The sequence below is a fragment of the Oncorhynchus keta genome, chromosome 18 (genome assembly GCF_023373465.1).
Source record: "Oncorhynchus keta strain PuntledgeMale-10-30-2019 chromosome 18, Oket_V2, whole genome shotgun sequence".
In the NCBI taxonomy this organism is placed as follows: domain Eukaryota; kingdom Metazoa; phylum Chordata; class Actinopteri; order Salmoniformes; family Salmonidae; genus Oncorhynchus; species Oncorhynchus keta.
This window is the reverse complement of record NC_068438.1, coordinates 956,354-979,801: the sequence shown is the minus strand read 5'-3', so window position 1 is coordinate 979,801 and position 23,448 is coordinate 956,354. Positions and strand designations below refer to the sequence as shown.

Below are 23,448 nucleotides of genomic sequence, written 5' to 3'. Positions count from 1 at the left end.
TCTCTCTCTCCTGACCCATATACAGGTCAGACAGTCGGACCATGCCTACAGCAGACTGGCAGGACACAGGACTGAATTCTGGAGATAACAACCTCGGCTCAATCCCAATACCCCCCTAGCCCTTCCCCTCCATTGTGTGCGATCACACGAGCCCTATCGTGTTGTAGTGGTATCACAATTTAACTTTGAATGAGGTGTAGTGCATTTTTCAGCCCTCTAGTTGGCCCTCCAAACGAAGCTAATTGAGATGCAGACATACTATTGAGTGTTTCCCTAAACTTGGGAAGCGTTGCTTCAAGAATAATGGCTGACAAAATAACTAGGAAGGAAGCAAATGTAATTCATTATAACTTCATAATGAATCAAGAAAAGCATGTACAGTGAAGAGGAATATGCTAGTTCATGTAGAGACAAACAACATTTATAAGAATTGCTATTTAACAAGCTATCTGGTTAGCTAACATTAGCCAGCTAGCTATACATTTAGCATGCTATATGGGCGTTTGATTTGTAGGAATTGCCATTTGTGTTGTTTAATGTTTTAGGTACTATTTAACAAACCAGCCTGACATGTTGTGAAACCCAGTGGATGTTAAATCTACTGCAAATTGAATGAACAATTGTGTACGCTTGCCTTGCTGTTCATTAAAGCAGCCTGATCTACCTAAGGCTTCATCGCTGGGACTGCGCTATGAACTCCAACTACGCAGACTCCAGCAGTGGCTTTGTCACTCTCTGGATCTGATGGGGCTCTGCCTGCTGTGGGAGGCCGGGACCTATCGCCGGGAGCAGCGGGGGTATGCTATCCTGCTTTTCTGAATCAGAGAGGTGTGGGGGGCTGCCTTAAATTGACATTGACGTCTTCGGCGCCTGGGGAACAATGGGTTAGCTGCAGAATGACAGAGTTTTACATTGTCAGCTCGGGGTTTCAATCCAGCAACCTTTCAGTTGCTGGCTCAACGCTCTAACTACTAGGGTACCTGCCGCAGGCAGCTCAAATGTGAGAAATGCCTCAGTCTGGAGCAAAAACGTTGTGCTATCCAGGAGCACGAGTACAGGTCATCAATGAGCTGCTCCCAAACATTTTAACCTTTCTAGAGCAGGCGTTCCGCTAGCGACCCACCTCTGCAACATCCGGTGAAATTGCAGAGCGCGAAATTCAAACTACAGAAATATAAATACATGTGTATTACATGTGTAAATAAAGCTTAACTTCTTGTTAATCCAGCCGCTGTGTTAGATTTCAAATAAAATCAAATGTATTTATATAGCCCTTTGTACATCAGCTGATATCTCAAAGTGCTGTACAGTGCAGGTGTAGTGCAGGTGTAGAAGCACGGTGGCTAGGGAAAACTCCATAGAAAGGCCAAAACCTCGGAAGAAACCTAGAGAGGAACCAGGCTATGAGAGGTGGCCAGTCCTCTTCTGGCTGTGCCGGGTGGAGATTATAACAGAACATGGCCAAGATGTTCAAATGTTCATAAATTACCAGCATGGTCAAATAATAATAATCACAGGCAGAACAGTTGAAACTGGAGCAGCAGCACAGCCAGGTAACTGGGGACAGCAAGGAGTCATCATGCCAGGTCCTAGGGCTCAGGTCATCATGCCAGGTTTTAGGGCTCATCATGAGGCATGGTCCTAGGGCTCAGGTCCTCCGAGAGAGAGAAAGAAAGAGAGAATTAGAGACAGCATACTTAAATTCACACAGGACACCGGATAAGACAGGAGAAGTACTACAGATATAACAAACTGACCCTAGCCCCCCGACACATAAACTATTGCAGCATAAATACTGGAAGCTGAGACAGGAGGGGTCAGGAGACACTGTGGCCCCATCCGATGATACCCCCGGACAGGGCCAAACAGGAGGGATATAACCCCACCCACTTTGCCAAAGCACAGCCCACACCACTAGAGGGATATCTTCAACCACCAACTTACCATCCTGAGACAAGGCCGAGTATAGCCCACAAAGATCTCCGCCACGGCACAACCCAAGGGGTGGCGCCAACCCAGACAGGAAGATGACATCAGTGACTGAACACACTCAAGTGACGCACCCCTCCTAGGGATGGCATGAAAGAGCCCCAGTAAGCCAGTGGGTTAGGCCGAGAATCCCAGTGGAGAGAGGGGAACCGGCCAGGCAGAGACAGCAAGGGCGGTTGGTTGCTCCAGAGCCTTTCCGTTCACCTTCACACTCCTGGGCCAGACTACACTCAATCATATTACCCACTGAAGAGATGAGTCTTCAGTAAAGGCTTAAAGGTTGAGACCGAGTTTTCGTCTCTCACATGGGTAGGCAGACCACTCCATAAAAATGGAGCTCTATAGGAGAAAGCCCTGCCTCCAGCTGTTTGCTTAGAAATTCTAGGGACAATTAGGAGGCCTGCATCTTGTTACTGTAGCGTACGTGTAGGTATGTACGGCTGGACCAAATCAGAGAGATAGGTAGGAGCAAGCCCATGTAATGCTTTGTAGGTTAGCAGTAAAACCTCGAAATCAGCCCTTGCCTTAACAGGAAGCCAGTGTAGGGAGGCTAGCACTGGAGTAATATGATCAAATTGTTTGGTTCTAGTCAGGATTCTAGCAGCTGTATCTAGCACTAACTTAAATTTATTTAGTGCTTTATCCGGGTAGCCGGAAAGGCTTTACGGGGAAAGCACACCATGCGATTATCTGAGGACAGTGCCCTGCATACAAAACCATGAAACAAAAAGATTTCAACCAGGCAGGTGCGACACGAAAGTCAGAAATAGAGATATAATAAACGCCTTACCTTTGAATATCTTCTTCTGTTGGCACTCCAAAAGGTCCCAGTAACATCACAAAGGGTCCTTTTGTTTGATAAAGTCCTTCTTTATATCCATAAAAACTCAGTTTAGCTGGCACGCTTCAGTCAATAATCCACCGGTTTCAAAAATGCATAAAAAATGAATCCCAAACGTTACCAATAAACTTATCCAAATAAGTCAAACAATGTTTATAATCAAACCTTAGGTACCCTAATATGTAAATAAACAATACAATTTAAGACAGAGAATAGTATGTTCATTACCAGAGATAAATAACAAAGAATGCACTTTCCTTCACGCGCATGGAAACACTACAGACAAAATGGGAGCCACTTAGAAAAACTAGCTAATTTTTTCCAAGAAACAGCCTGAAACTCTTTCTAAAAGACTGTTGATATCTAGTGGAAAACCTAGGAACTGCAATCTGGGAGGTTTTCACCTTATAATAAAAGTGATAGCCATTGAAATCAGTGGTAGGCCGAATTTGTTTGGGGGAGGATGGTTTGTCCTCTGGATTTCACCTGCCATATCAGGTCTGTTAAACTCACTGACATTATTTTAACAGTTTTAGAAACTTTAGAGTGTTTTCTATCCAAATCTACCAATTATATGCATATCCTAGCCTCTACTGATTCCCCATCCCGCATGCGGGAGCGTAATCATCACCTGACACTAATTAGCGTAACGCAACGGAGATAAATATCGCTAGAAAATATTTCTATTCATGAAAATCACAAATGAAATATATTGAGACACAGTTTAACATTTTGTTAATCACCCTGTCATCTCAGATTTTCAAAATATGCTTTACAGCCAAAGCTAGACAAGTATTTGTGTAAGTTTATCGATAGCCTAACATAGCATTATGCCTTGCTAGCAGCAGGCAACCTTTTCACAAATCAGAAAAACAATCAAATTCAATCGTTTACCTTTGAACTTCGGATGTTTTCACTCACGAGACTCCCAGGTAGATAGCCAAAGTTAATTTTTCCCAAAAGATTATTGTTGTAGGCGAAATAGCTCCGTTTGTTCTTCACGTTTGGCTGAGAAATCGCCCGGAAATTGCAGTCTTGAAAACGGCGAAAAATATTCCAAATTAGCTCCATAATATCGACAGAAACATGGCAAACGTTGATCAATCCTCAAGGTGTTTTTCAAATATCTATTCGATAATATATCCGTCGGGACAATTCGTTTTTCAGTAAGACCGATTGGAGTAATGGCTACCTCTGTATTTTACGCGAGAGTCACCCTGGGAGCCATCAGGTGACCACTTACGCAATGTAGCCGCCTACAGCTATTCTTCAACATAAATGCGTAAAACTACGTCACAATGCTGTAGACACCTTGGGGAATACATAGAAAGTGTAAGCCGGTTGATAGCACATTCTCAGCTCAATAGGGACTCAAAATATGGAACACTTCATGATTGGATTTTTCTCAGGCTTTCGCCTACAACATCAGTTCTGTTATACTCACAGACAATATCTTTACAGGTTTGGAAACGTTAGAGTGTTTTCTATCCAAAGCTGTCAAATACATGCATATTCTAGCATCTTGTCCTGACAAAATATCCCGTTGAAAACGGGAACGTTTTTTTCTTTCTTCAAAAAATTAAAATACTGCCCCTAGAATCGCAACAGGCTAGCTTCTGGGCCTAAGTAACAGGCAGTTTACTTTGGGCATGCTTTTCATTCATCCGTACGTCAAAATACTGCCCAAGTCCATGTGGGATTCAATGACATTATGAAGGGCAGTTCAAAACAGCTGAAGAAGGATTTTAAAGAACTGATTTGGTAACTACTTGACACCAACAAACGCCCCCTAATATCTGGCCCTCTGCCCTCTCTAAATCATGGTATTGAATGGTTCAGCAGACTTTTAGCCCTCCATAACTGGCGAAGAGGCTATTTCATCGCTGTGGGTGTAACATTTTGATACCTTCTGGAAACAAAGCTCATATTTTAAGTAGGATGGGATCCACCCAAATCATTTTGGTTCGTGGATCCTTTCACAGCATTATAAGGCTGCGTTGAGACAATAACTTATCAATGACCCAAGCACAGCTAATTTAATCCCTACCATTGTGTCACTGAATTGTCAAAATGCTTCAGCAGATGTACATTATCCCAGGGGCGCTGGAAGACACAATGTCAGTAACCTAATTTATGCCCCTCTTACTGCCATGAATGCCTCTGCTGGTTCTACAATTACTGTATGCAGTAATCATATGCCTATGAACGACAGTTGTACTGTTACCACTGAGGCGGTGTGCCATAGCAGGAAGTCAACTGTGTGCAGCTCACCCTGTACTAACATAAATAACATGAGCTAAGCGTCCCAGTAATGCAATAAAAACAATCAAGCATTCCAGAAAAGTGTTTAAAAAATAGCCAACGTTACATATGTAGCTTAAGAAATAAGGTTCATTAAATCAATTTGCTAGTAACAGAGGACATTCATATTCTGACAAACACTGAAACTCACTTAGGTAATACCTTTGATGATACAGTGGTAGCAAAACATGATTATAAGCACTACAAAAATGACAGAAATGCCAAAGGTGGAGGTCTGGCCTTTTTATATTCAGAACCACATTCCTGTAAAGCTTGTTAAATGCTGCTGAAGTAATATGGCAACAGGTTAATTTGCCTCACCTAAAGCCAATTCTTGTGGGAAGCTGCTATCGAACCACCAAGTGCTAACCGTCAGTATCTGGTTAACATGTATGAAACTAAAGAAAAAGAAAATAAACTTTACTCTGAAACAAAACGAAAGGATATAAAGAATGAAAGTAAAAATCTTTGGAGTAACTTAAAACCACTTCAGCCTACCCCTTACTTTTTCGAACATTCTGTTAAAAATCGCGCAACATTTCAGCATCCTGCTACTCATGCCAGGAATATAGTATATGCATATGATTAGTATGTATGGATAGAAAACACTCTGACGTTTATAAAACGGGTTAAGTCACGGCTGTGACTATAACAGAACGTGTGTTTCATCGAAAAGCGCAAGAAAAAAAAAAGAAAAAAAAAAGAAAGAAAAACTGAAAAACTGAAAGCAAATTACATGGGGCTGAGATTGCAAGTCCTACAGCTTCCACACTATGTCGCCAGTCTTGTCAATTGCCTGTCAAACGAGTAAGAGAGAGCCCATTCCTTCCGGTCTCCGACAGGATGTTTTGGAAGATAAATTTCCGACCATGATTTGAAGACGTGGAGCTATTGAATACACATCGCCCCGTGATCAATTTGATAGATTATTAACGTTTACTAATACCTAAAGTTGGATTACAAAAGTATTTCGAAGTGTTTTGTGAAAGTTTATCGTCAACTTTTTTAATTAAAAAAAATGACGTTGCGTTTTAAAACAATGTTTTTTCCTGGATCACACACTTTTCATAGATTGATATTTAGGGTATATATGGACCGATTTTAATCTAAAAAAAAGACCCAATAGTGATGTTTATGGGACATCTAGGAGTGCCAACAAAGAAGCTCGTCAAAGGTAATGAATGTTTTATGTTTTATTTCTGCGTTTTGTGTAGCGCCGGCTATGCTAATTATTTTGTTTACGTCCCCTTCAGGTATTTCGGGGTGTTGCATGCTATCAGATAATAGCTTCTCATGCTTTCGCCGAAAAGCATTTTAAAAATCTGACTTGTTGGCTGGATTCACAACGAGTGTAGCTTTAATTCAGTACCCTGCATGTGTGTTTTAATGAACGTTTGAGTTTTAACGAGTGCTATTAGCATTTAGCGTAGCGCATTTGCATTTCCAGATGGCTCGATGGCACGCCTGCGTGTCGGGTGGGCTAAAGAGGTTAAATAAAGCCCCCTTTACTGGCTCAAATAGCCAACCAACCAGCCTGTTCAGAACCCTTAGGAAATGTCTGGAAATAAGTGTGTTTGACCATATACGATGCTATCTCACAGTAAACAAATTGACAACAGACTTTCGGCACGCTTTAACCTGTTGCGACGAGCAATCCCGTATCCGGGAGCGTAATTATAGCCTCAAGCTCATTACCATAACGCAACGTTAACTATTCATGAAAATCGCAAATGAAATGAAATAAATATATTGGCTCACAAGCTTAGCCTTTTGTTAACAACACTGTCATCTCAGATTTTCAAAATATGCTTTTCAACCATAGCTACACAAGCATTTGTGTAAGAGTATTGATAGCTAGCATAGCATTAAGCCTAGCATTCAGCAGGCAACATTTTCACAAAAACAAGAAAAGCATTCAAATAAAATCATTTACCTTTGAAGAACTTCGGGTGTTTTCAATGAGGAGACTCTCAGTTAGATAGCAAATGTTCAGTTTTTTCAAAAATATTATTTGTGTAGGAGAAATCGCTCCGTTTTGTTCATCACGTTTGGCTAAGAAAACATCAGAAAATTCAGTCATTACAAGCCAAACTTTTTTCCAAATTAACTCCATAATATCGACAGAAACATGGCAAACGTTGTTTAGAATCAATCCTCAAGGTGTTTTTCACATATCTATTCGATGATAAATCACTCGAGGCAGTTTGGTTTCTCCTCTGTTCAAAATGGAAAAATACACCTGGAGATTACGCAATAGTTTTGACGGAGGACACAGAGAGGACACCTGGTAAATGTAGTCTCTTATGGTCAATTTTCCAATGATATGCCTACAAATACGTCACAATGCTGCAAACACCTTGGGGAAACGACAAAGTGTAGGGTCATTCCTTGCGCATTCACAGCCATATAAGGAGACATTGGAACACAGCGCATTCAAAATCTGGCTCACTTCCTGTATGACATTTCATCTTGGTTTCGCCTGTAGCATTAGTTCTGTGGCACTCACAGACAATATCTTTGCAGTTTTGGAAACGTCAGTGTTTTCGTTCCAAAGCTGTCAATTATATGCATAGTCGAGCATCTTTTCGTGACAAAATATCTTGTTTAAAACGGGAACGTTTTTCATCCAAAAATGAAATACTGCCCCCAGAGGTTCAAGAGGTTAATGGAAGGACACTCAACAAGCACATAAATTACTGATAAGAGAAATTGATGATATAAAGATTGTGTAGACGGTTTTGATAGACATTAGTGTGGTTTTTGACATTGTGATCATAGTCTGCTGCTGGAAAAACATATGTTAGGGCTTTACACCCCCTGCTTTATTATGGATAAACAGTTACCTGTCTAACAGAACACAGGGTTTGTACTTCAATTGGAAGCCCTTCCAACATAATAATAATAGGTAAAATCAGGAATTCCTCAGGGCAGCTGTCTTGGTCTCGTACTTTTTAAAATCTTTACTAACGACTTGCCTTTACTAACTACTTGCCTTGGCTTTGAGTAAAGCCAGTGTGTCTATGTATGCGGATGACAACACTATACACGTCAGCTACTACAGCGACTCAAATGACTGCAACACTTAACAAAGAGCTGCAGTTATTTACAGAATGAGTGGCATGGAATAAGTCAGTCCTAAATATTTCAAAACTAAAACCATTGTATTTGGGACAAATCATTCAGTAAACCCAAACCTCAACTACATATTTTAATGAATAATGTGGACATTGAGCAAGTTGAAGTGACTAAACGGCTTGGAGTAATAGTGGATTGTAAAACTGTCATGATCAAAACATATTGAAACAACAGTAGCTAACATGGGGAGAAGTCTGTCCATAATAAAGCTCTGCTCTGCCTTTTTAACCTCTCTGCGCACCGAACCCGGTAGCGGGATGAAATTCGACAACATACGGTGATCGCTACATAAATAGTCACATTAAACATTCATGAAAATACAAGTGTCTACCATGTTTCGAAAGCCTAGAATCTTGCTAATCCAACTGAGTTGTCAGATTTAAAAAAGTATTTACTGCGAAAGAATACGATGCGATTATCTGAGGATAGAGCCCCATAAAAAAAAAACTATTTCAACCAGCACAGGCGAAACAAAATCTGCAATAAAATGAATTGTTTACTTTTGACGATCTTTGACGATCTTCCTCTGTTTGCAATCCCAATACTCATTATTATACTTTTGTTTGATAAAATCCATTTTTATAGCCTAACACGAAACATTTTGTGAACCGCTTGTGTCGTGAATTCCGTCTCATTCCATTTTCGACGACACATTTGAGGTAAATACACACACAAAACGTGACTATTCCAGTCATGTTTGGTTTCATTGCAATCAACTGGTTTGTTTGTAACACAACCACACCTGATGGGTCATTTCACGGGACGTATTGACTGAAAGAAACCGATTTGAAGACAACAAGTAATGACATCGTTGTGCACCAATGATATGACCGCTGTTTCGTTGATTGACTGTATTTTAACCCAATGACCACTGATCGTCTTGAAATCTAGATGGGTAGATAGCCAATGAGCTGAGGTAAACGGCAATATGTAATGTTTATGTAGTAAACTCCGGCGTAAAGAGGTTCATTCGCCATTGACGATTCATACCGGAAGGAGCCACGCATGTTGCGCACATCATTGTTTTGGTAAAGCACATATTCAGCTGTTTATATATCAATCAGTATGGCGACTAAGTCAGTCAGGGAAAGCTAAATCTAAGTCTAGATATACAGATGTACACACAATTTTAGAAGAAATTGATCGAGGACGATTCATTTAGCGATTCCCAAATAGAGGAATACTATTTGAACGGAGAGGACATCGTTTTGGACTGGTAATGGGCCACAACAATGGCCAAAGTGAAATTGAGACAGTAGATACAGCTGGTCTGTTGTAATATAATATCTAGCTGGTCTAGATATGATATGTGATATATGATATAGATATGAGTAGATCTAGCTGGTCTGTCATAATATAATAGAGACAGTAGATCTAGCTGAAATTTCATAATATAAATGAGACAGCAGATCTAGCAGGTCTATAATAATATATTCAACCTTATGGTCTCTGTACTCTACATATACAGTGGGGCAAAAAAGAATTTAGTCAGCCACCAATTGTGCAAGTTCTCCCACTTAAAAAGATGAGAGAAGCGTGTAATTTTCATCATAGGTACACTTCAACTATGACAGACAAAATGAGAGAGAAAAAAATCCAGAAAATCACAATTGTAGGATTTTTAATTAATGTATTTGCAAATTATGGTGGAAAATAAGTATTTGTCAATGACAAAAGTTTATCTCAATACTTTGTTATATACCCTTTGTTGGCAATGACAGAGGTCAAACGTTTTCTGTAAGTCTACACAAGGTTTTCACACACTGCTGGTATTTTCGCCTATTCCTCCATGCATATCTCCTCTATAGCAGTGATGTTTTGGGGCTGTTGCTGGGCAACACGGACTTTCAACTCCCTCCAAAGATTTTCTATGAGGTTGAGATCTGGAGACTGTCTAGGCCATTCCAGGACCTTGAAATGCTTCTTACGAAGCCACTCCTTCGTTGCCCGGGCAGTGGGTGATTGCAGCTTGTTCTGGGTCCAAATATAATACATTTATATCTTAGCTCCTGGCAACGCAGATGCTCATTGGAGAGCCCAAGCAGTGTGGATGCAATGATTGAATAACATGTATGTGTCACGTTCGTTGTATGGAGGAGACCAAGGCGCAGCGTGAGATGAATACATCTTCTTTAAACAAAGAACACTTAAACAAACAACAAAACTAACATGAAGCTATATATGATCAGTACAGGCAACTAACACAGACAATAACCCACGAACTACCCAAAGAATATGGCTGCCTAAATATGGTTCCCAATCAGAGACAACGATAAACAGCTGCCTCTGATTGAGAACCAATCTAGGCAACCATAGACATACAAAACACCTAGATAGTAAACAACCCCATAAACATACAAAACCCGTAGACAGTACAAAAACACATACATCACCCATGTCACACCCTGACCTAACCAAAATAATAAAGAAAACAAAGAATATTAAGGTCAGGGCGTAACAGTATGTGTTCATTTATTTTTGCAACGCTCGCACACCCGACGTGACCGGTGTGCTCAGCATGTTAGGTTAATTGCAATTGGCTCAGAACAGGCGGCACATGGAGAGCTAACATGAATAATATGCATATCAATCTCTCCTGGCTCAAAGTGGAGGAGAGATTGACTTCATCAATGCGGGCATATGTGAGAGGCATTGACATGTTGAATGTACCGATCTGTCTGTTTAAACTACCAGCACACTGCTCGAACCCTCATGCATACCCCACAAGACATGCCACCAGTGGTCTCTTCATAATCCCTAAATCCATAACAGACTATGTTAGGCGCACAGTCCTACCTAGAGCCATGACTATATAGAACTCTATTCCACATCAAGTAACTCATGCAAGCAGTACAATTAGATTTAAAAAACAGATAAAAATACACCTTCTGGAACAGCGGGACTGTGAAGCAAAATAATCATAGGCACAGACACATGCATACAAATGCACAATAACATTCGCACTATACAGACATGTACACATGTATTTTGTGTTGTATGTGGTGGTGGAGTAGGGGCCTGAGGTCACACACTTAATGTGTTGGGAAATCTGTTGTGCATGTATCGTAGGTTGGCAGGTAGCCTAATGATTGGAGCAGTCGCCCAGTAACCAAAAGGTTGCTGGATTGAATCCCTGAGCTGAGAAGGTACAAGTCTGTCATCTGCCCCTGAGCAAGGCAGTTAACCAACTGTTCCCTGGGGGCTTAAGATGTCAATTAAGGCACCCTCTTGCACCACTCGGATTCAGAGTGTTTGGGTTAAATGCGGAAGATACATTTCAGTTGAATGCAGTTGAATTAAAATGGTATAACTGCCCTAGTTTTGCTGGATCCCAGGAAGAGTAGCTGCTGTCTTTGCAGCAGCTAATGGTGAATAAATACAATATACAAATAAAACAAATGTTCAAACCCTGACTTGTCAGTGTTGTAATGTTAATATTAGGGCTTTAAGATCTTTGTAATGCAATGCAGCTGAAGTAACGTAGCTAGGTAGCTAACTCTTTTCTTGCTTATTGTGTAGTGAAGGATAAAATATGTAGCCGAGCTTTATATGGACCCTAAAATGTTTGGTATAAATATTAGTACAGAACAGTAGTTTTCATTTTTAATTGCTTCCACTGGGTAATCACCAAGAAATTTCAGAAAATGACTTGAGTAAAGTAAATACAAATCTTCCATGTCAAACAGCTATTATGGAAAGTCCTGTTCCAGTACTACTCCAAAGAGGATGGGTACTTTACAGGTACATTGTTGTTTTGCAATTCTAATATGTTGCTCATATGGTAACTGTGTATTTGTTGCATGGGAAATATAAGGACAGCTATTACTGTTGCCAATACAGGCATTGTGAAAAACCCAAGGCATGTCGTCAAGAATTACGTGATAGCCTATCCTTTGGTCCCTTCTTCTGTTCGCAAATGATGTATTTACAGTATATCTCCCTACCACTAGTTGCTCCGTTTTTGAGGGATATGTCACAACACTTGAAAAAGAGGAGGCAGGCTAAGGGGAGGCATTGGGATTGAAGTGTCCCCTCTCAGACACCACCTCCCTGTCCGCGCTCTCTCCACCCACACACTGACACAGGCTTTCAGGAATCAGGATAGGCACATGCACCCCTTTCCTCTCTGACTGTCAGTGTCTTGCTCTTTAATACTAATTGTTTGAGTGCTTTCTTAACCGAAGCCCATTAATGAGGCAGGGGTTATTAAGTGCACTTCCCATTTGGCATTGTTTCCTAATCTCACCAAGCAGCTCAGTGATTCTCCTCCTCCTGCACATTTTGAGTTGTCAGTATGGAGTCTACACACAAGCACACACGTACCGACACACATATGCAGGGGCGTACACAAACGGGCACACATGTGCATGTAGAAAAGTGTGCACACATATTTGACATTTTAGTAACTTGTTTTTCACTCACACGCAGACACACACACATTTCCGAGGTAGCATTTAACCACACACACGCACACACACACACCACAAAAAGTGGACCTTCACTTTTATTTCCCTGCACTGGAAGACTGGTTGAGGACAGGTAGGCTAAAGGCCCCGTAGACTAGGTTCTTACTGAGTACAGAGAACATCTTACTGAGAACATCTGTGCTCTCATACTCCCTTAAAAGACCTTTGCTTGAAAAATGAGAAAAAAACAGAAATATTACTCTTTGTCCCTCTTGAGACGCCGTAGCAACAACATCACCAGTAACACTTCCTCAAAATAGTCAGAATTAATCTAAGAAAAAAATCAAAAAATCTCTTGTTGAATTACAACAAATACATAATTGTTACGACTCCTGCTCCTACTAAAAACTGGCCCAAAAAAAACTGCCAATGACAAAAACAACAAAAATGTCACAATTTGGTCATAATATTGTCCCAACCTGCTTGGATTTGGAAACATACATTATGGTAAGCTTAACTTGTGTTTCACATGGATCATACTGAACTACGGAATGCATTTTTAAAACGTATTTAGTCAACATGCAATGATTTGACCCTCTCTTTTCTGTGTTGTTTGACAAATGTGTACTTGAGCAATAATTGCTGTAGAAAAATAAAATATATATACACCACAAGTCAAAAGTTTGGACACACCTACTCATTCAAAGGTTTTTCTTTATTTTTACTATTTTCTACATTGTAGAATAATAGTGAAGAGATCAAAACTATGAAATAACACATGGAATCATCTAGTAACAAAAAAAGTGTTAAACAAATCAAAATATTTTATATTTGAGATTCTTCAAAGCAGCCACACTTTGCCTTGATGACAGATTTCCACACTCTTGGCATTCTCTCAACCAGCTTCACCTGGAATGATTTTCCAACCGCCTTGAAGAAGTTCCCACATTGTCTGTATTGTGTGTATTCTTGTGAAATTGTTAGATATTACAGCAATGTAGCTAGAAACACATGCACTTCGCTACACCCACAATAACATAAGCTAAACATTGGTAAAAGATCAAGTCCATATTATGGCAAGAACAACTCAAATAAGCCAAAAGAAACGACAGTCCATCATTACTTTAAGACATGAAAGTCAGTCAGTCCTGGAAAATGTTAAGAACTTTCCAAATTTCTTCTAGTGCAGTCACAAAAACCATGAACGCTATGATGAAACTGGCTCTCATGAGAGCGGCAGGGTAGCCTAGTGGTTAGAGTGTTGGACTAGTGACTGGAAGGTTGCAAGTTCAAATCCCCTAGCTGACAAGGTACAAATCTGTCATTCTGCCCCTGAACAGGCAGTTAACCCACTGTTCCTAGGCTGTCATTGAAAATAAGAATTTGTTCTAGTTAAATAAAGGTAAAATAAAAAATATATATAAAGGGCCGCCACAGGAATGGAAGACCCAGAGTTACCTCTCCTGCAAGGATAGCTCATTAGAGTTACCAGAATCAAAAATTGCATCCCAAGTCAATTCTTCACAGAATAAACAGTAATAGACACATCTCACGTCCTTCATGGGCAATTGCTCCAAAAAAGCCACTACTAAAGGACACCAATAATAAGAAGAGACTTGCTTGATCCAAGAAACACAAGCAATGGACATCATGGGTGGAAATCTGTCCTTTGCTCTAACTAGTCAAAATTTGAGATTTTTGGTTCCAAGGGGCAGAGTAGGTGTATGGATGATCTCTGCATATGTGGTTCCCACAGTGAAGCATGGAGGAGGTGTGATGGTCTGGGGGTACTTTACTGGTGACACTGTCTGTTATTTATTTAGAATTCAAGGTACACTTACCCAGCATGGCTACTACAGAATTCTGCAGCAATACGCCATCCCATCTGGTTTGCGCTTAGTGGGACTATCATTTGTTTTTCAACAGGACAATGACGCAAAACACACCTCCAGGCTGTGTAAGGGCTATTTGACCAAAGAGAGTGCTGCGTTAGATGACCTGGCCTCCACAATCACTCGACCTCAACCCAATTGAGATGGATTGAGATGAGTTGGACCACAGAGTGAAGGAAAAGCAGCCAACAAGTGCTCAGCATATGTGAGAACTCCTTCAAAACTATTGGAAAAGAATTCCTCATGAAGCTGGCTGAGAGAATTCCAAGAGCGTGCAAAGGGCTGGGCTGTTTGAACAAATCTTAAATATAATTTTTTGGGGGGGATTTGTACTTTTGGTTATTACATGAATCCATATGTGTTATTTCATAGTTTTGATGGCTTCACTATTATTCAACAATATAGAGAATAGTAAGAATAAAGAATAACCCTTCAAAGAGTAGCTGTGTCCAAACTTTTGACTGTATAACACCGTCGCCTACACTGACTATAAAAAACATTAAGAACACCTGCTCTTTTCATGACATAGGCTGACCAGGTAAATCCAAGTGAAAGCTATGATCCCGTATTGATGTCACTTGTTATATCCACTTTAATCACTGTAGATGAAGGGGAGGAGACAGGTTTTTTTTTTAAATGTAAGCCTTGAAACAATTGAGACATGGATTGTGTAGGTGCACCATTCAGAGGGTGAATGGGCAAGACAACATTTTTAAGTGCCTTTGAAGGGGGAATATTATGTAGCAGGTGACAGGCGCACCGGTTTGAATGTGTCAAGAACTGCTATGCTGCCGGGTTTTTCATGCTCAACAGTTTCTGACGAATAGAGGCTGTTCTGAGGGCTAAAGGGGCAGAGTGCAACTCAATATCAGGAAGGTGTTCCTAATGTTTGGTATGTGTATATGTTGTTTGCTGGAGGTTCATCAGGTCAATGTTTACGTTATACCTACCCTTCATAAATTATATATTTATATTTTTATGGCCACCACAACAAAGTCTCTTTGTCTAACAATGGATTTATCGCCTAAAATAAAACTAGACCCTGCAAAAGCATTCATAAATAACATCACTCCAAATGGAGGAAAGAACCATGCTCATCCTGGAAACAAGTGCTAACATCTCATAGGATAAGCCTATAATAGCCATTCCCAAATAATACAACCCATTTGTGAGGAGGAGCAAGATAACAATATATGAATCAACACATTGGTTCTGAAACACAGATTTTATTCAAACAAACAATTAAAAATAGCTTATCTGCCAGAATACATAAAGCACAGTCGAAAGCAGAATTGCATACAATCTCTAGAACATTCATTCATGTGTTATTTCGGGAAAAAATCAAAATGATCGATAAAGACATCAGCATGATTGTTGTTAAAGTTATAATAATTTGTATTTACATTTTTTGGGATTGGCGGGTTAAGCCATGGCGCATAAAATAACATAACATTTTTACATTGAAACTAAAGAGATGCGATGTAGTATAAGCAGTAAAGGCCCAGTTGTAGATTAATTAACATGATGTAAAGGTTTTCCAGAAGAAGTTCTTGCACCCAGCCTTGCGTTCACGCGGCGCCAGTACTGGGCCAGCAGCACGCTCCAGCTCGAGACGCACATCCTCCTGCTCCACGCCACGAGACCGGTCATCTGACTCAATCGCCTCGTTCTCTGCTAGTGCAAGCTCTGAGAGCAGCTCTGCAAGTGTATACCTGGTAAGCTCCTGAAAATAGATCAAATAACATAACATTTTTATTTCTTCTCTTTTGTGGAGACTGAAAAATACACATTTTAGCAACAGGATCCATTGAAATAGAAACAAATCAACACGCCTTAATAAAATGTAGCCTACCCATTTAGGAAGGAAATCAGTGTTTGTATGTTGTTTTCTCTTCCCTCACATTGCTAAAATATGTGTAGGCTATTTGATCTGCATTATTTATATTTATTTAAGATGGCTGTAAATCTTTAAAATGACCTTTCCTATGCTGTTACGCATGAACCGATCACTTAAACTGAGATGTAAAACAACTTTTTTATTTCAACATGTGTTTCATTTTCTTTGAAGAAGACGTTTCATTAATAAACATTAACATTAAAACCCATTCCACTGTATGTTTTAACTATTCTCGTCAAGTTGCGTTTGTAATTGACAACTACCTACAGCAAGACCCCAAATTCCAGAGACATCTTTCGTTTTTATTTGATACATTTTCATTTTAAAGGATGATTTAAAATATAGAAGAATTCACATTTACATTTCATTAGTTGCTCTGATAGCAGTCTTTCCACATTCCTCGGCACTTAATAAAATGCATGTCAATCTCTCCTGGCTCAACGTAGAGGATAGATTGATTTCATCACTACTTCTATTTGCGAGAAGTATTGATATGTTGAATGCACCGAGCTGTCTGTTTAGACTACTAGCACACAGCTCAGACACCCATGCATAGTCCACAAGACATGCCACCAGTGGTATTTTCAGAATCCCCAAGTCTAGAACAAACTATGGGAGGCGCACAGTCCTACATAGAGCTACGGCTACTTAGACTACATGAAACCCTATTTCACATCAAAAAACTTATGCAAGCAGTAAAATCAGATTTAAAAAACGGATTAAACTACACCTTATGGAACAGCAGGGACTATGAAGAGAGACACAGGCACAGACACGCATACACATATACATGATAACGTATACACACATACACATGGATTTTGTGTTGTCGATATGTGGGAACACACTTAATATGTTATGGAATGTGTTGTGAAATGTAATGTAATGTCTTTTTAATTGTATAACTGGCTTAATTTTGCTGGACCCCAAATATTTGTACAAATACAAATACTTAATTTCGTGGTCGCTTCGGCACCATGAAAATGCGCATCATGCTGTTCCCTGTATCTTGCTAAATAGATCGATTAATTTCCACATGCACCTGCAAGTAAAACTGCAGGGATAAATGTATGGCAACTGTTTAACCTTAAATCTGTATCATGTATAATCTCTATACTCTGGAAGTAAATCTACATAAAATGTAGTTTGCAGCTGTACCACCAGCTCTGAAAAATAGGATAATATGGTCACAGTAGCTGGCGAAGAACGAAAACGTATAATTAAAGTCTGATTGAAGGTACCTGTTTGCCTGCAGGTGCCATGAGTGACCGTTGAAGAAGCTGGCGAAGTTTGGCATCGGATGGAGCTGCAGAGACACTGCTGATGGCCAAGGCTAGGGAAAGCAGCGCTAGGGCGCACTGGACACGCGTCGAGAGCATCTTCTTTTGTGTATCGGGGTGGCAGAGGATGGATGAAGGCGGTTCAATTGGGCAGAAGATAGTCGAGATGGGGTTCTCTTCGGGTTATGCTGCTCCTTCTGTTGTTCTAGTGCCCCCTCCGAACCCGTCTTTTAAACGGTTCGTCTGTGGTCAGGTGGTAAGGGGGGTTTCCTTCTGGCGCGTAACGTTTGAGTGATGACTCCAAGTGACAAAGTTTCCAACGATTAGAGAGTCGTGCGCATCCTTCGAGAAAAGGGAATTCAAGATCCTTTCATTTATTGAATATCGCCCGATTAGTGAAATATGGTTTACTTTGTAGAGACTTTCACTCCGTGTGGATCTTATTGAATTTCAACAAGTTCGTTTATTTTTTTTCGCCCAATGAAATGAACTCAAGGCACTGTAATGGAAAATCAACAACACATACATCATGAATAGGCTACAATGTGTCAAACTGGCCTCCACTTTAATGACTATAGGATTTCATGATGAGTCTGAACGTCACTTATGCCTGAAATGTTTTTATTCTTCATAAATACAGCTGTTGGAAATATGCAACATATTGTTTCTACATATAGGACATACAGTATATTTTTTCCAATTTAGAGGACTCTTAAACTCATTCAAAACACTTCTCATATGGGTATTTTCGCTCGCGACTTCACGTCATTACGCATGCCTGCAATGATCCTTTTGCATTTACAACAATTCAATTATTATCGAACAAAATATCAGTATGATGAGACAAATATGTCTACTTTGGAATAAAGCAAGTGAAGCAGCAAATGGAATTCACTTAATCCTGTCATTTTTTGTATTATTATAAAGGGGCACTTTTATTTGAAAATTGATGTAATTCTTCTTCATTTCATTCATTCTTCGGCACACACAAGAAAATACTCATGTTGACCTGCAATGGATGTGGAGTGAGTTTCGTGGAAGAGTTCTGAATCCCAGTGGAATACTCAGAATAGCCTACTATCCCATTAACTTCCAGAAATTCATATTGTAGTGCACATGCTTTCAAACGAAATAGCCCTTTTGATAGTCACATACTGTCACCACTGTTTGTAATTTTGTGGCCTACATATACAAAGAGATAATTAGACCAAATCCTGGTGTTATATTTGCTTTTCAGCCGTATGAGATTCCCAATTTCTTGCCTGCATATGCAGAGTCGTAAGTGCGCAATAGTCTCTATTTATAGCGTTTACCTTCTAAGCCATTGTAATAAGACTTCTAAAGGAGATAAATAGCTATTCAAATAGTTACCGAGACTACCCGCATTGACCCTTTTTGCACTAAATATCTTGCACTGACTCTATGCACACACGGTGGATTACACCCACACACTCACACATACTTACATTGATTCCCCAACACACACACACACACAACATTCGCCCACATACACACTGACGCCACACACACACACACACACACACACACACACACACACACACACACACACACACACACACACACACACACACACACACACACACACACACACACACAAGCCACATTATCCCTACTTGTATGTACAGTACATAGCTACGTCAATTACGCCAGCAACAAACGGAGACACTACACATCAGAGTATATCTGACCAAATTATGAAACACAAGCATTGTAATTTTGAGTGTTGTAAAGTGAGTGTGGAAGAGGTTAAAAATTAATGTTGTCTATCAACAATGACAAGCCACCTGGGTCTGACAACCTGGATGGAAAATTACTGAGAATAGCGGATGATATTGCCACTGCTATTTGCCATATCTTCAATTCAAGACTACAAGAAAGTGTGTGCCCTCAGGTCTGGAGGGAAGCAAAAGTAATTCCACTACCCAAGAATAGTAAAGCCCCCTTTACTAGCTCAAATAGCCGACTAACCAGTCTGTTACCAACCCTTAGTAAACTTTGGGAAAAAATCGTTTTTAACCAGATACAATGCCATTTTACAGTAAACTATCATACTTTCAGAGCGCTGATAGGGAAGGACATTTTTTTCCATGTACGGCACTTACACAAATGACAGATGATTGGCTGAGAGAATTTGATGATAGCATTGTTTTTGGTACAAAACCCACAACCTCAACTAAATCTAGTAATGAATCATGTGGAAATTGAGCAAAACAAATGCTTGGAGTAACCTTGGAGTAACCCTACAATGTAAACTGTCATGGTCAAAACATGTCGATGCAACAGTAGCTAAGATGGGAAGAAGTCTGTCCATAATAAAGCGCTGCTCTTCCTTCCTTCTTAAGGCTAGGGGGCAGTATTTGGAAGTTCGAATGACTGACGAGCCCAAAGTAACCTGCCTGTTAATCAGGCCCGGAGGCTAGGATAAGCATATAATTCCATTTGATAGTAGCATTAGATAGAAAACACTCTGAAGTTTTTTAAACTGTTAAAATAATGTCTGTGAGTAAAACAGAACTGATATGGCAGGCGGAAACCCGAGGAGAATCCATCCGTAAAAGAAATGTTGAGGTCACAGGCCATTTCAATGCTAGTCTATGAGATATTCAAAAGAACCCTTCCCAGATTGCAGTTCCTATGGCTTCCACTAGATGTCAACAGTCTTTAGAAAGGGTTTCAGGCTTGTCTTTTGAAAAGTTGTAGTTTTTCAAGGTGTCCCTCATTAGGACTCTACTCTTGTGGCGCGTGTGAATGAGGGCCCGCACTTCATAATTCATCTCCGGTATTGAACATATTACAGTGATGGAAAAAAATATTTAATATGTAAATAAATTATAAAATTTAAGATGGCATGTACAGTGAGGGAAAAAGTATTTGATCCCTTGCTGATTTTGTACGTCTGCCCACTGACAAAGAAATGATCAGTCTATAATTTTAATGAAAGGTTTATTTGAACAGTGAGAGACAGAGCAAACTAGAATGCTATTTGGCCCTACACAGAGAGTACACAGCGGCAGAATACCTGACCACTGTGACTGACCAACATTAAGGAAAACTTTGACTATGTACAGACTCAGTGAGCATAGCCTTGCTATTGAGAAAGGCCGCCGTAGGAAGACATGGCTCTCAAGAGAAGACAGGCTATGTGCTCACTGCCCACAAAATGAGGTGGAAACTGAGCTGCACTTCCTAACCTCCTGCCCAATGTATGACCATATTAGAGAGACATATTTCCCTCAGATTACACAGATCCACAAAGAATTCGAAAACAAATCCAATTTTGAAAAACTCCCATATCTACTGGGTGAAATTCCACAGTGTGCCATCACAGCAGCAAGATTTGTGACCTGTTGCCACGAGAAAAGGGCAACCAGTGAAGAACAAACACGATTGTAAATACAACCCATATGTATGCTTATTTATTTTATCTTGTGTCCTTTAACCATTTGTACATTGTTAAAACACTGTATATATATAATATGACATTTGTAATGTCTTTATTGTTTTGAAACTTCTGTATGTGTAATGTTTACTGTTCATTTTTATTGTTTTTCACTTCATATATTCACTTTATATATTATCTACCTCACTTGTTTTGGCAATGTTAACACATGTTTCCCATGCCAATAAAGCCCTTGAATTGAATTGAATTGAATTGACAGAATAACAACAAAGAAATCCAGAAAAACGCATGTCAAAAATGTTATAACATGATTTGCATTTTAATGAGGGAAATGAGCTCTGGAGTGGGCCAACACCGTGTGGGGAGAAGGAGATGCAGCATTGGAGGACTTCACAGAGTTCACCCGCCCGAGGGTAGAGTGGCGTGTGAGCGCCTCTTCCAGCTGAGGCAGAAGACTAGGAGCGCCCAGGAGTTTGCCCTAGAGTTTAGGACCCTAGCTGCCAGCGCGGGATGGAACGACAGGGCCCTGATCGACCACTACCATTGCAGTCTGCGCAAGGACGTCTGTCGGGAATTGGCCTGCAGAGACACCACCCTCATGTTGGATCAGCTGGTGGACCTGTCCATCCGGCTAAACAACCTGTTGGCTACCCTGTTGAACGTTCAGATCGGGGTCTGGTGGAGATGGTTCCAGCTCGTGCACCATCTGTGGCCGCAGAGGACACACTGCCGGTCGGTGCCGGGTTGGTCCCTCTGGGAGTCGAGGCAGCAGGCAGGGCACTCTGGCGTCACCCCAGGTGAGTCTCTCATCCAGAGTCCTCTGTTGTCCAACAGTTCTTTTTCCTGATATTTCCCCGCATTCCCAGCATAAGGCACTCGTCGATTCAGGCGCAGATGGGAATTTTATTGACAGAGCACTCGCTCTTAGTCTAATGATCCCCATTATCCCTGTGGCTAAACCTTTCCCAGTTCACGTTCTGGATAGTCGACCACTGGGGTCTGGGATAATCAGGGAAGCCACTATCTCCCTGGCCATGGTGACGCAGGGGAGTCACAAGGAGAGAATCAGTCTCTTTCTCATTGACTCTCCTGCGTGTCCCGTGGTACTGGGCCTTCCCTGGTTAGCTTATCATAACCCCACTATTTCATGGCAACAGAGGGCTCTCACTGGATGGTCGCGAGACTGATCGGGGAGGTGTGTAGGGGTTTCCGTTGGTGCTACAATGGTGGAAAGTCCAGACCAGGTCTCCACTGTGCACACCCGCCCTGAATATGCCGATTTGGCTTTCGCCTTCTGTAAAAAGAAGGCGACTCAATTACCACTCCATCGACGGGGGGATTGTGCGATAAATCTCCTGGTAGACGCCGCACTTGCCAGGAGTCACGTGTATCCCCTGTCGCAAGCGGAGACGGTGGCTATGGAGACATATGTCTCCGAATCCCTGAGTCAAGGGTACATTCGGTCATCCACTTCACCCGTCTCCTCAAGTTTCTTTTTTTGTGAAAAAGAAGGATGGAGGTTTGCGCACGTGCATTGATTATCGAGGTCTCAATCAAATCACAGTGAGGTGCAGTTACCCGCTACCTCTTATCTCCAGGGCGATTGAGTGAATGCTCCATCAGTCTTCCAATCGTTTGTAGATGAGATTTTCAGGGACCTGCACGGGCAGGGTGTAGTAGTGTATATCGATGACATTCTGGTATACTCCGCTACACACGCTGAGCATGTGTCTTTGGTGCGCAAAGTACTTGGACAACTGTTGGAGCATGACCTGTACTTCAAGGCTGAGAAATGTCTGTTCTTTCAGCAAGCCGTCTCCTTCCTAGGGTATCGCATTTCCACATCAGGGGTGGAGATGGAGAGGGACCGCATTTCAGCCGTGCGTAATTGGCCGACTCCCACCACGGTAAAGGAGGTGCAGCGATTTTTAGGGTTTGCCAATTACTACTGGAGATTTATCCAGGGTTTTGGTGAGGTGGCTGCTCCCATTACCTCACTGCTGAAGGGGGGTCCTGTACGTCTGCAGTGGTCAGTTGAGGAGGACAGGGCTTTTGGACAGCTACGGGCTCTGTTTACCTCGGCACCCGTGCTGGCCCATCCGGATCCCTCTTTGGAGTTCATAGTGGAGGTGGACTCGTCCGAGGCTGGGATAGGAGTGGTGCTTTCTCAGAGCTCGGGTACACCCCCGAAGCTCCGCCCCTGTGCCTTCTTCTCGAAGAAGCTCAGCCTGGTGGAGCAAAACTATGACGTGGGGGACCGGGAACTGTTGGCTGTAGTCAAGGCCA

General features: G+C 41.1%; 1 protein-coding gene across 1 annotated transcript; it reads right to left on the bottom strand.

The window, feature by feature from the left end:
- Positions 1 to 15,774: 15,774 nt before the first annotated feature.
- On the bottom strand, positions 15,775 to 17,996 carry LOC118396912 (somatostatin-1A). The gene is made up of 2 exons (XM_035791303.2): positions 17,703 to 17,996; positions 15,775 to 16,287 (listed from the first exon to the last, which is right to left on the bottom strand). The coding sequence occupies exons 1-2, from the start codon at positions 17,838 to 17,840 to the stop codon at positions 16,081 to 16,083; spliced, it is 345 nt and encodes a 114-aa protein (XP_035647196.1). The 5' UTR covers positions 17,841 to 17,996; the 3' UTR covers positions 15,775 to 16,080.
- Positions 17,997 to 23,448: the final 5,452 nt, after the last annotated feature.